Below are 14102 nucleotides of genomic sequence, written 5' to 3' on the forward strand. Positions count from 1 at the left end.
CCTGGAGGCCTCAGGTCATCACAGTGGCATTCCTGGAGCCAGCTTCCGTATGCCAAGGTCCTCCCTGACCTTGCTTGGGTCACGTGAGCGGGTCCTGCAGCCCAGCCCGGGAGCACCTTCCCGGGCTGAACCCTGGCTGTGTCAGGCCCATCGACGGCCTCTTCCAGGGACTGGGTTCTGCAGCCGAGGCAAGGAAGGTGCTGGAGCCTGCCATGCACAGTCACAAAGTGCCACCACAGAATCAGAGCACAGAGCGACAACCCAGGTGGAGGTGACCCGAAGTGCCAGCCCCGGGCGGCCACTCGCAGCTCCGGTTAATGAGCGGTTCTGGTTCTGGAACATGATTGATTATGGTCATCGGCGTACGTGGCAGAGGCTTCCCTGGCTTCCTTTAATGAACGAATGTCCCCGGCCGGCTCTCCACCGAGGCCCGAGTGTGAGCAGAGACGGAGGGGGTGGGGTGGGGACTCTCAAGTGACAGGACGCCTGGCTTCTGCAGATGGCAGAGCGTCCTGAGGCCAGAACCGGCCCCGCGGGCGTGCGGCTGGCTCAGCAGTGTGGCCAGCTGGCTGTTTGCCTGACTCTCCCGGCTCATCTCCCCTCCCTCGTATCCCCGGTGTTCAAAATAAAAGGGGGGATAGGGCCGCGGGTCCTTGAGAACAGAGACGGGCACCTTCTTTACACCTGCTTCCCAGCACCTACCCGGGGATCCGGCACTCACCCTGCGGTCACCACTGAATGTTTCTGGAATAAATGGATGGGTGGGTCCACTGGCAAATCAATCCAAGGATACAGGGTGGTCGGGAAGACCACAGACATGGTCTTACAGCTCTGTGGGCTCCGTCAGATGGTAGCCGCTTGGTGTGCTGACCCTCACTTCATCACATGGCTTCTCTTATGACTCCATGGCCCCCGTTTTCCTCCAGATAAACCCATCTGTGTCTGTCCTTGCACGATGGTCAGGTACCTAAGACGTTAACAGTGGGGGAAGCAGGGGAAAGGGTAGGTGGGAACTTTCAGCACTTGCAGTTTCACCGTGAAACATTAAAATACATGAATTTAAAACCCACGTGTTTTGCCTGCTGCCTGGGAGCCCTTAGTTTCTCGTCCTGGTGTTTCCTTGACCTTATATGACAACCTCACACAGGAAGGAACAGAATTGGGCAGGTGACTGATGTTCCCCTGAAGCCATTCACCAGATGATGTCTCTGATTGGTGAGCCCGGGGACAAGGTCTGGGCGGGTGTGGCCCAAGCTTCCTTGACTCTCTTTTTGGGTGACCTGCCCTCCAGATGGAGGGCATTCTTCTTCCACCCCTGGGTGGGGACAAGGCAGTGACCCCTTGCAGCTAGCTTAGGAAGGGGCTGCTTTGCATACTCTTCCTCCCAGAGCTTGGTTTCATGCCTCAGAGCCTTTGCATATGCTGTTCCCTCTGATTGTAACACCCTTCCCTACCTCACCCTTGTGCTGAACACCTCGTTGGGTCTAGGGGCTTTGCTCAGCCAGGGTATTTCCTAAGAAACCTACCATCCCCTGAAGCCAGGTAGAACTGGCCTTCATCACACGTTTGATCGCCTGCCCAGTGGTTTGTCCCCACTCGTCTCTCCTGTGGCCTTGCGAGCTCCCTGCAGCTGGGACCAGCGCAGACGCGACTCTCACCCTCACACCACATGGCCCGGCAAATATTAGACATCAACACATGCTGAGAGACCGGACTGACTAGAAAGTTCTGGTTGGTTTTTATTGTTTTAAAATGTAAAATATAGAATTACTTAAATCAAGCATTTTATTTGGTAGACAAAAATCTTTTAAAATCTGGGTGGGGGTGGGGAGTGGTCTTAAGGGCAGGGACGTCACAAAAGAGTTCTCCATGGCCGACGATGTTAGGAGCTGTCAGACCAGTTCCAGGCCTCCCCACCCGGCCCCGCTGACATCCGGGCTGGAGAATTCTTCCTTCCAGGGGCTGCCTGTGCAAGCAGGACACCGAGCCAGGTCCTGGCCTTCCACCCATTAGACACCGGTCATAGCTTCCCAGCTGCAACAATGAAAATGTCTCCAGACGTTGCCACGTGTGGCTCTGGGCAGGAGGGGACAAAGTCAGGCCCAGATTGGGAACCACCGGACCTGTCACTCAGGGGGTTTTCGGTTCAGCCAGCGTTCCCTTTGCTACCCTGACATTCGTCAAAGCCGACGTCGTCAGGACTTGTCTGGCTACCTTCCTTTCAAGCTCTGACGACCAACACAACCCCCCAAGCCGAAGGCAAAACCGCTCGCCACCGAACAAGGGCTCTGATCGCTGCCAATTTCTTAAAGCGCTCTCTGAAGGTTCTGCTTCAAATATTTATGGACTCTGTGGAGCGGCCCCCCGAGAGCGAGGGGCCCTGTTAAATTTATAACTCCAGCGGTGATTTATTGACCCAGGAATTGCCGCAAATGCTTTGTCTAAGCTCTCTGTGGAAAGCCAGGATCCTCGCGGGGCTCGTCAGCCCCGAGGGTGGTGGGAGGCCGTCGGCACGGAGGGCGGGACAGCACATGCCGCCTTTCTCTTGCAGACACGGTGCAGGGGCTCCTGACACCACAGTGGCCACAGCCGGGCGCCGTCCAGGATCAGGTGTTGGCCCTGAAGGCAGGGGAAGCTGGAGGCAAGAACACAATGAAAGGGTCGCTGCTTCTACGTGGCCATGAAAGCCCCTCGGGCCCCACACTTGATCCGAGGGACAGATGGCAATAGTAACTAGGACTGACTGAGCACGTTCTGTGCCCGACACCAAACACTCCTCCATCCATCCAGTTCTGCGAGGCCCCACGTGCTATGGCCGAGCGTGGGGGGGGGGGAGGGGAGTGTTTTCAGCCCACGTCACCCAGCAAGGGCCTGACAAAACAATCGCTGCTGGGTGTCCCTAGAAGGTGGCTGTCCTCTGCAAGTTTTCTTGTTCCCAGTGACAAGGGGCAGTGACCGTCCCCTTCAGAGAAAATCAGTGCGTGCTGGCTGCCAACCTCACACCCAGCACCGCCCCGGTTCTCACAACCGTGCCGGGTCACGGGCTTTCAGCCGGTCCTCCCAACGGGCCAGTACCAGGCCCACGTTACAGATGAGGAAACAGTCACCTGTCTCAAAAACTATAAATGGCTCACCTCCACGTGTGTAGCTCGTAGCTCGGGAGAGGCCGGCTCAGCATGCCAGCCCGAGCCCGTCTGATTTTAAAACCGTGGTCTTTCTAGCTCTCCACCGTGTTCTATGCACGTTAGCCTTCGCCACCAGCCTGTCCCGTTTGTCAAGCGACGTCCCTGCGAGTGACAGGGAGGCCCCCTGCGCTCAGTCATGAGTCCTACTCACGCCTTTGCTCAGCCCTGTGAGAACGGGGGACTACCGGTGACCCAAGCAGAATGGGACAAACGTCCCCCAGGGGTCGCGGGCTCGGGGCCCCGCCCTCATCAGTGGAAGCCGGCTGAGAAAGGTGGAGCGGGAAGGAGGGGCTTGGTGACCAAGGAAGCCCTCAGTGCGTCTCACCTGGACAGTCCCTGCCCACGAGGTGTCCCCAAGCCAGCGGGACAGACAGGCCAACAACGGTATGCTTCAGGCATGGAGCCGGAAGGGGGTCCACTCAGGCGCCAGCGGAGCTCCCGGGAGGGAACCACTGACTGCACATTGAGGAGTGGAAGGCCTCCTGGAGGAGGTGGTATCTGAGCTGGATTTGGGGGGCAAGGGGCAGGATTCTGTTCTGTGTCAAAAATCAAAGGTCATTCCACACAGAATAATGTGCACACCGAATATCAACACCAACTTAAGAGGTCTGAACTCTGTCTTACAATAATAATATTAGTTTAAAACAAATGGAACCACTGACTTTATAGGAAGAGAGTAATGATACAATATCACTGATTTCATATGGGTCAACCCATGATGATGGACACGTATTGAGCTCTTATAACATGCTAGGCATCTTCTAAGCAATTTATGCATATGTGGTCATTCACTCTTTAACCCAAAGTGATATTATCATCCCATTATACAGGTGAAGAAACCAAGACCCAGAGAGGTTAAGTGACTTGCCCAAGGCCACATAGCTAATAAGGAGGCAGAGCCAGGTTTTAAACCCAGGGTGCCTGGTTCCGGGCCTGCAACTATTCACCACCAGTCTGCCGCTGAACCCGGGAAGGAGGGGTCTCAGGGGGAGAGGGACATGACAGGCTCACGTTACACAGGGACAAACATTCATTCAATCACCAAAGGCTGACTAGCCCTTTCAGGACATGTTTGTATATTTTTAGACTCCCTTTACCTTCCTTATTTTTCTCTAAACTCAACCATAAAATATACTTGTGACATGTGGCAAATTTCATTACTGTTCTCCAAAAATGACCTTGTTTTGCTTCTAGGTCGCTCCCCCCTCCCCCCAGGGTCATCATTTAACAAACTGGTTTTCACCGTGAGAAGCTCTTGCCCAGAGCCAGCCTGCACGTCCAGCTTGCAGCCTGGCTTTCCCGGAGCAGGAAGCTCTGGCCCTCCACGTCCAGCACAACTGAACGGAGCCACGACCGTGGGCGAGAACTGAGAGCCGACGATGAGGATGGGCGCCCGCATGGCCTTCTAGAGGAAGAGCCCACGGCGCCCCTCCCTAAATTACTCATCTGACAAGGCCTTTTCGAAGCTTCCTATGGGCCAGGGACGATGTCAAGCATGGGCGCAAAAACGTCCGAATGGACATTTTGTCATCTAACTACGAAGAAACTAACGTATCCATGGACTTGAAGTCCAGGAATGGGAGGATTTCCACCCAGTCACAGCCTGTATCTGCGGGAGGAACTCTGAAGAGCGGTGAACGATGGAGAGGCTCGGAGCCACGAGTGTTTAAGAGGCTCTTAGGGTTCATTCACCTGTGTCGTTCATTTACCCTCTGACCATCGCCTCAGAAGGTTTGCTTTGGGTTTCTGGCCGAGATCACCTGGAGCAGACATGTGAGAGTTCCTCCTCACACTGAACTCCAGATTGGAGCATCCAGAGAGGCAGGAGGGACCTGTCCTCTCTCCCCCGCCCCTCACTGACCCCATGACAGCCCAGCACAATCTGACCACATAATGACCAGAGTGCCAGCTCTAGAGCCAGGCTGCCTAGGTGGGAAGCCCGCCGTGCCACGTGCCAGCCGTGTGACCTGGTGGGAAGCCCACTGTGCCACGTGCCAGCCGTGCGACCTGGTAGGAAGCCCCACCGTGCCACGTGCCAGCTGTGCGACCTGGTGGGAAGCCCACCGTGCCACGTGCCAGCCGTGCGACCTGGTGGGAAGCCCGCCGTGCCACGTGCCAGCCGTGCGACCTGGTGGGAAGCCCGCCGTGCCATGTGCCAGCCGTTCGACCTGGTGGGAAGCCCCATCATGCCACATGCCAGCCGTGCGACCTGGTGGGAAGCCCCATCATGCCACGTGCCAGCCGTGCAACCTGGTGGGAAGCCTGCCGTGCCACGTGCCAGCCGTGCGACCTGGTGGGAAGCCCCATCATGCCACGTGCCAGCCGTGTGACCTGGTGGGAAGCCCGCCGTGCCACGTGCCAGCCGTGCGACCTGGTGGGAAGCCTGCCGTGCCACGTGCCAGCCGTGCGACCTGGTGGGAAGCCCCATCGTGCCACGTGCCAGCCGTGTGACCTGGTGGAAAGCCCGCCGTGCCACGTGCCAGCCGTGTGACCTGGTGGGAAGCCCCATTGTGCCACGTGCCAGCTGTGCGACCTGGTGGGAAGCCCGCCGTGCCACGTGCCAGCCGTGCGACCTGGTTGGAAGCCTGCCGTGCCACGTGCCAGCCGTGCGACCTGGTGGGAAGCCCCGCCGTGCCACGTGCCAGCAGTGCGACCTGGTGGGAAGCCCGCCGTGCCACGTGCCAGCCGTGCGACCTGGTGGGAAGCCCCATCGTGCCACGTGCCAGCCGTGTGACCTGGTGGGAAGCCCGCCGTGCCACGTGCCAGCTGTGCGACCTGGTGGGAAGCCCCATCGTGCCACGTGCCAGCTGTGTGACCTGGTGGGAAGCCCGCCGTGCCATGTGCCAGCCGTGTGACCTGGTGGCCTCTGGCCTCCTCTGTGCCTTGCCTTTGCTCCGAGTAGAGGTGAGCTAACAATGTGTTGTGGGCCCACATGGTGCAGGAGGAGCTGCTGCCTTGCACACACGAGCACGGCAGGTAGCGGCATCCAGGAAGTGGGAGTGGGGGCTCCCTTCTCATTCTGTCCTTCCCCGCATCATCCCTGCGGCCTCTGAGACCCCCTGCACCCCCATGCTGTCTGCAGCAGCCCCATTTAATGGCTTGCAGGGTCCCCGGTCCTTCACGGGCACCTGCCCCTCTGTCCTGGCAGGTGCCATCCCTTTGCCTAGAATGCCTCCTACCTGCCTAAGGTGACACAGGTCAAAGATTAAGTGACAGAGGCAATTTTCCGAGAAAAAAGAGCAAAGCTGGATAGAAGGTCCTATTATGAGGTAATAATAAGCTTGTCGGCAGGTAATTTAAAATGAAAGGCACCAGTCAGGAAAAAAGACATTTCAGGAGGTCGGTGACAATAGCTGTCATTCATTAAACACCCCCCTTGTGCCAGGTGGCACCTCTCTGATGTGCCAGACACACACCCGGCTCTGCTTGCTGCCTCCACCCTCCTGTCTGCGGCAGGCAGCAGTGTCCCCTGTCCCCGTTCTCTGAGGGAGGAAAGTCGGGCGCACACACATTAAGCAGTCTGCTCGACATCACCCTGAACGACAGCTGGGATTTGAACTTGGGCCTGTTCAACTCCAAATCTCATCATTAGCAAAGCAAGTTCTCTCTGAATACAGAGTTGCTATTTGGGCTCTGACTGACCAGAACATTTTGGACCAAACCTCCAGTAAGCACAATAAGGAAAGCCAGATAATCTATAACAATGCATCTATTTAAACCATCTGAGAGCTACAGAGATGGTGAGGACAGGAGAGAAGCGGAGAGTAGCTGGCATAGCACTGGAGGCCATGTGTCCCCTGCAGGTGAGAGTGGAGTTTGCACCGGAGAGGCAGAAAGTGACACAGAGCTGTGGGGGTGGGGGAAGGGGAGGTCAAGGGGGAAGGCTGCTGATAAACACTCCGGGCTTCAGTCGGGACCCTGAAAGGCTACACCCTAGGAGAAGCGTGAACAAGCAAGAAAGCAGACCCCGTCAGTACAGAAACAGCGGACGTCAGGAGCGGTCGGCTGCTCGTGGCCTGACAGCCTGTCAGAAGCTACCGGAAGTCCTCTCTGGAAGAAGACACTATCAAGCTGAACCTCAAATTACGTTCCTGCACAAGTTTTCACACACAATGTCCAGCATTCACTGAAAAATAACCAGACACAAGACGTAGCATTTGACCAAAAACACAGATTAAAACACAAATACTAGGAAGAGACGAGGAGAGAAAGACCAGGTGTTGTGGTGTTGGTCACTGATCTGATCTGCTTCCTGCCCTGGTGGACGACCTCACGGGCGTAGCACTCTGAGTTCACCGAGCTGTCCACCAGCCAGTGTCTGTGTGTTTTACACCCGCCGCTACAAAGTTTACTTAAGAAATTAGGTGACCCATGTTCTCTCACCTCCGGAGAGTCCAGGCGAGCTGTCCGTGCCGGCCACTCAGCCTCAGGAAGAGGCCAGGACTCGGAACGCAGAGACCTCGGGAAGACGCCGTCCAGTTCAGGAAGTAGGAGGTATTTCTGAGCTAGGAGAGAATATTCACAGTCAAGCCTCAATCCAAAAGTCGATAAAATCAACACGTCTCTGAGCCTTGTCATAACTTTCTTCTATTCTCTTCCATTCCCAGATCCCACACCCCATGACAGAGACCCTCGCAGAGGCCTGGAACTCTCTGAGCGGCTCCTCTGCACACCCCTGATGTTTCTGTTGTGCTTTGGGGTATCCTAGGAAGCCGCCTGCCTGCCTCACCTTCTCCTGCCTGGCTGGGGATTCCCTCAACACAGGGACCAGCGCTACCCCTGCAAGCCACCACATCTCTGTAAACCCTACAACACCTGCCTGGACTTGGGCACCGGGCAGCCTTTCAGAAACACGGCAAGAGTAAGTCATTCAATCCATCTTGTACACTTCCTTCTTCTAAAGGGGAGGGCGCCGAGCCCAGAGAAGGGAGGAGAATTGCACCCATCAGAGGCCAAAGCAGGACGAGCTAGAGTGCATGCCCCTCCGCTTGTGAAAACACATCAGCTAAAGACTGAGAACAAAGGTTTCTTATTGTGTCGGGCTCTAGACACTCCCCGGAAAGGTCATAGTGTCCTCCTTTTCAAGATCAGAGTCTGGGGCTCAGAGATTTTAAGTAACTAACCCTAGATCACACAGCTGGTAAGAACAGAGCCTAGCAGCAAGAATTGCTAGGTGAGCAGATCTCAAGAGCAGCTCAGTCACCTAAAGGGAACAGCATCCATACTCACTCTACATCTTTACTGAGCACCTGATAGGAGCCTAACCCTAAACAAATCCTTAGAAGCCACACCCACCCACACACGGATAGTGCACTGCACTTTGACAGGGATGTTCTGATTGGTCAGGTAGCATCTTAATTTCCTTTTTAATAATTAAAAAATAGCAGAAAAAAAATATCACCCATGTCACCATCTTTCTAAGTAACCATGGTTAGTATTTTATTTTATTTTTTTGTGTTTTTCCGAAGCTGGAAACGGGAGAGACAGTCAGACAGACTCCTGCATGCGCCCGACCGGGATCCACCCTGCACGCCCACCAGGGGGCAATGCTCTGCCCCTCCGGGGCGTCGCTCTGTTGCAACCAGAGCTACTCTAGCGCCTGGGGCAGAGGCCAAGGAGCCATCCCCAGTGCCCGGGCCATCTTTGCTCCAATGGAGCCTCGCTGCGGGAGGGGAAGAGAGAGACAGAGAGGAAGGAGAGGGGGAAGGGTGGAGAAGCAGATGGGCACTTCTCCTGTGTGCCCTGGCCGGGAATCAAACCCAGGACTCCTTGCACGCCAGGCCGATGCTCTACCACTGAGCCAACCGGCCAGGGCCTGATGGTTAGTATTTTAGTTGCTCTCCTAACCTAAACTGTCAATCACACAGAGACATGCCTGGTGCCCGTCTATACCGTTGAAGTCATTGGAGTAATTTCATTTCCTGTCTTTTAAAAAAAAAAATTATTATTAAGTGAGAGGTAGGGAGGCAGACAGACAGACTCCTGCATGTACCCTGACCAGGATCCACCCAGCAAGCCCTCTACGAGTGATGCTCTGCCCATCTGGAGCCACGGCTCCATTGCTCAGGCAACTGAGCTATTTTAGCACCTGAGGTGAGGCTATGGAACCATCCTCAGTGCCCGGGGCCAACTTCCTCCAACCCAGCCATGGCTGTGAGAGGAAAGAGAGAGACAGAGAGAGAAAAAAAAGAGGGGGAGGGGTGGAGAATCAAATAGTCGCTTCTCCTGTGTGCCCTGGCCGGGAATCGAACCCTGGACATCCACATGCTGGGCTGACTATCTCTGAGCCAACCAGCCAGGGCAATTTCCTGTCTTTTTTTACATTTAATAGACTATCATCGTTTCCTGGCTGTCACGTGCTTATCAGCATCATTTCAGTAACTACTATTGCATTGAGCATGTGCGTTAATGAACAATTCTGGCATTTCTCTCCTCTGGTGTTTCACTATTATAAATGCCCTGGCATGAACACCTGTGCCCCACAGAGAATGGTTTACTCAGCATGAGTTTCAAAGAGTGTGTCAAAAACAAAGCAAAAACACATGGAGCCACTCTGAAAGGGAATGGGAGCCTCCACCCCAGGGGGCGCTGTCTTGCATGTCTTACGCCTCAAATCTTTGGAATGTTCCCCGAAGTGGGGAAGAGTGGAGGAGGGTAACAGGGGGATAAATGGTGATGGAAGAAAAAGACAGGGCAAAAATAACCTTGGCCTTGGCCTAGGGCAACACTGTATCGCAAAGACTTCTTTGCAAAGGGAACAGGAAAGCAGTTGGTTGCTACTACTCGTCTGATGACTCCCGGACCGGAAATGTAGGACACTTTAGCATCAGCGTCACTGTGTTCCATTCTCTGCATCGACAGCAGTGCCTTCCTTCTGGGGATGTCACTGTTCCCCTTCCCATTCTCATCAGGACCCCTGGCCTCTGTCCCCTAATGGGAACACTATTCTGGCTCCTGCCTGCGTCAGTGCATCCCAAAGAGCTGCTCGTACTCGTCTCCAATAAGGGTTTGCTGCCTCTCCCTCTGAAAGACCTTGTTATTCTTAGGGCAGCGACGGGCGGAGGTGTTTGGCCGGTTCTGCAGTGTCGGCATTTTTCTCCTCTGTTGTCCTTCGGCTGTGAGATGACTGGGAGGGCTCAGTGGGCAGGGAAGGGAGTGGGGGAGGGCGGGCTGGGGGCCGCATCTTTGTCTGCGCTTGTCGCTCGGTGGTGGGCGTTTCCCTGCCCCGGCCCACCTGTCCGATCGTCCCGCTGGCTGGGACTGACCTGAACGAGCCCACCGACTGCCCCCCCCCCCACTGAAAATCGCACTGACCTCCTCCAGCCGCCGTCTCCTCGGGTTCGGCGTCCTGACAGCGGCCTGTCTGGAAGGAAAGACAGCTCAGCGGTGATTCTGCGTGGCACGGGAGAAGAAGCCTCACAGAGGGACTGCCACCGTGCAGGCCGGGCCACTCGGGCCTCCCCGCAGCAGGGGCACTCGCTGGTCAGGGACACCTCCCCGTGCCTGTGAAAATACAGGCGGGACCCCCTCCCGCCCCTGCCCACCAGCCTCAGGCCAGGATTGGCTCTGCGGGAACACAGGGGCAAAGAGACGATTCTCTGCCCAGTACTCAAGTCCAGATGGTGAGAAATGTGATTTAGAAACTGCTGCTAGACGTTGAAGGGAAGACAAGGGCCGCTGAACGGCGACGTCTCCGGGAGAAAGACCCTCTCCACGGACGTCCCCCGACACCTGGTGAGAGCTGATTACTGAGCTGCACCGGGGCCCCTGACAGCCACCCAGGAACCCAGGTGGGGGTAGGGCCGAGTCCCCTGCACCGCCAGGTAGACCAGCTGTCCTCCTGGGTCAGCAATGGTGACAGCTGGTCGGCCCGGAGGCCCTGGCTGGTTGAACAAGACCAGCTGCTGGCCCTTCGAGGCAGATTGGAGCTGATTCCAGACCAGAAACCCAGTTCTTACTTCCTCCTGGGCTTTTCGGGGGGGGGGGCAGGGGGCATACTGTCACTGAGATGTCTCCCCCACCCCCCGTTCCTCCACTGTGTCCTCCAAGTATTCACACATCAGTTACCCCCTGCCTGGGAGGCTCCCTGCTCTCTCTGTCTCTACTGAACTCCTATGTATACAGCAGGGCCTAATTCAAATGTCCTCTCCTGGGTGATGTCATCCTTCCTCAGTCCCACCTGACAGAGTGCAGCCTCTCGCACAGCCCCTACAGGCTGCACTGTGGCTGCTGGGCTCTGTGACAGTCCCTCTAAAATGATCTCACCGATCCAGGGACCAACACACAAGGGCGTGGATTATAGCTCACTGTCTTCTGATACTAATTCGTCCACAGCATCAATGTCCAGGAGCCTCTGTACCCAGCACAGTGCCCGCTCTGAGTATGCCCTGAGAGCACTTGTCTTATGTCCCCCAAACAGTGTGTCCTCAAGCACCAGGACCACTCACAGCCTCAGGGCCTTTGCACATGCTGGCCCTCCAGCCTTGAGGGCTGGCTTTCACTCCATCCTTCCAGCTACTAAAACCCTTTTTATTTTGTATCTTTCAAGGCCAACTTTGGGTGCTCCCCTCCCCCCACAGGAAGCATTCTCCCAAATCAGTCTCCCGCTCTCTCTGCTCACTGTCAGTGCCTCCAATGAATGCTTTTCCTTGGGCTCAGAGTCGGTCTCACCGGACGCAGGCTCCTTCAACCTGAGGATGAGGTTCTGCTGACTGCTGCCCCCACAGCGTAGCCTCGTTCGTGTTAAATTGCTGCTCCAGGGGTCCTGCATGCAGTAGGACAAAGGTCCTGCTCCGCTTCCCACTCCTCATTTATCCTCGTGGCCGGGGTGGCGGTCTCAGAGTGGACGCGGCTCGGCCAGGTCAGGTGAACCCCGAGCCTCGCGCCCTCCATCGGCAGCGTGGAGACGCTAACACGTGCCTCACGGGTGTCGTCAGAAGGAAAGGAGGACAAACCCCTACTAAAGGCTCCACACAGAGGAGCCAGCCAACAAAGGCTCATCCTAAAGCTCCACTCCCCACCCCCCACACACACTTTCGGGAAATATTCTGAACTTACTAAAAGGCAGAAGCTGAAGAGAAAATAATTGCCTGGATCCTCGGAGGTGCAGGCCTGGGGTTGTTGGTTTAATGAATGAGGGGAGTTCAGGGCCCTTAGGTCTAACGACTATGTTTTTTATGCTTTAAAAAAAAATTTTCCCCCATTAATTTGAGAAAGAGAAAGGGATGAGGGGCAAGGGAGAGAGAGAGAGAAGCATCAACTCGCTGTTCTGCTCCGTTGTTCCATTTAGGTGTGCGGCTTACTGATTGCTTCTTGTACGGGTCCTGACCAGGGGTCGAACCCACGACCTTTAGTGCTGGGATTATGCTCTATCCACTGAGCCACCCGGCCAGGGCTCGCTGCTCCTTTTTAAGATGAACCTCCATTTCTTTTATTTTTTCTCTCTTGCATTAAACTTTGTTTTAATGGGTCTCAAAATTCTGTGACAGATTGTTGGTCAAGTTGTTTCCATTCAAAAGTGATTTTTAAAACCAGTAACTTAAAAACTGCCTCACACACACATTCTCTCTCTCTCTCTCACACACACACACACACACACACATACACACACAACCACCAAATGGTGCACAGAACATTCTCCTTTCCTTCTGACATCTTTCCGAAGCCTTGTCCTCATGACTGTGTCCTTTACTGTTAAACAGCCATTTGAGGCCAACGGTTCTGAGATGGTTCTCCCACTGCTGAGGAAGACGGGGGTGGCAGGCACTGGGGGTCATTCTCATCTAGCCCTCTGAGCTTTCTGGGCAGACATGACGACTTGGCCGGCTCCAGCTGCCCTCTCGTCCACTGGTGTGATGACACCCCCAGCAAGTGTCTGTCTCACGCCACAAGACCAGCAAAACGGCCCAGAGGAGGGTAGTCGGACGAGCCCCCCCCCCCCCCCACACACACACACACACGGGCTCCTCGGGCACCGTCTCCACAATGGCAGCATCACCGTATTTCAAATGCTTTGGGCCACGTTCCAGCTTTTTCCCGGAATGACGATCCATCTCCTCCATCCGCTCAGCGGAACTGCAGGCGCCGTGAGCCACGTGAAAACCCAGCCCGGGTGCCCGGCCGGCGCTGACTTGGCCTGGATGGTGTGGAACAATCACCTGAGCTGTGAGGCCGGCTGCTCCCGACGGTGGGTCATTTTTGCTGTCACCAGCCACTCTGCCACGATGACCATCTCCCACAGACACGTTCTTGACACCGGAGCACACGCTGTCCCCAGGAAGAGCGTCACTCAGAGCTTCAGGGTGCGTTTCAACAGACGTCACTTCAGTTGTGACATCGCCTGGAGAAAAACTGACCACCATGCCGGGTGTGAGAACAGCAGTGTCCCCTCAGCACCCGGGATAGTACCAATGTCACCAGTTTTGTAGACATCCTGGAGGGGCAGACGCAGGGGCTTGTCAGTTGACAAGTTGGTGGCAGGATGTGATCCAGAGCTTCAAGCAGCCAGGTCCCATGGGCACTGCCCTCTTTACAGGTGACTTTCCGTCCCTTGAACCCAAGTATATTAATTAGCACTTGGCTCCTGCGTGCTGTCACCATTCTAACCAGAAACGGGCACCAATGCTACCGTGTCAGGGTCTGTGGCCAGTTTTCTTAATGCAGGTGCTGACTTCTTGAACTATTTCCTCATAGCTCTTCCGACCACAGGGTGGCTCCGTGGAGATCGTTTTGCTAACACCAAACATCAGGTGTCTCACACCCAGCGTGTAAGCCAGGAGGGCACACTCGCAGGTCTGACCGATCTTGGAGATGCCGGCTTCAAAGTCACCAACACCAGCAGCCACACTGGGGCCTCCCATGGACTCCGGCGGCCAGAGACACCACGGGAAGGAAGGACCCAGGTCCACAGACGCCAGC

At 55.7% G+C, this 14102-nt stretch overlaps 1 protein-coding gene across 1 annotated transcript in view; it reads right to left on the reverse strand.

Moving 5' to 3' along the window:
* Positions 1-1880: 1880 nt before the first annotated feature.
* C5H4orf50 (chromosome 5 C4orf50 homolog) overlaps positions 1881-14102 on the reverse strand; it is a 60222-nt gene continuing 48000 nt past the window's right edge. The window contains exons 13-20 of the mRNA XM_066233104.1: positions 13856-14001; positions 13541-13617; positions 13145-13451; positions 11806-11949; positions 10945-11095; positions 10500-10577; positions 7569-7690; positions 1881-2635 (exon numbers count right to left, since the gene is read on the reverse strand). Coding sequence (XP_066089201.1) covers positions 2390-2635; positions 7569-7690; positions 10500-10577; positions 10945-11095; positions 11806-11949; positions 13145-13451; positions 13541-13617; positions 13856-14001 — 1271 coding nt within the window. The 3' untranslated portion in view covers positions 1881-2389. The remainder of the gene's footprint in view (positions 2636-7568; positions 7691-10499; positions 10578-10944; positions 11096-11805; positions 11950-13144; positions 13452-13540; positions 13618-13855; positions 14002-14102) is intronic.

Source organism: Saccopteryx bilineata, chromosome 5 (assembly GCF_036850765.1).
Source record: "Saccopteryx bilineata isolate mSacBil1 chromosome 5, mSacBil1_pri_phased_curated, whole genome shotgun sequence".
NCBI lineage: Eukaryota > Metazoa > Chordata > Mammalia > Chiroptera > Emballonuridae > Saccopteryx > Saccopteryx bilineata.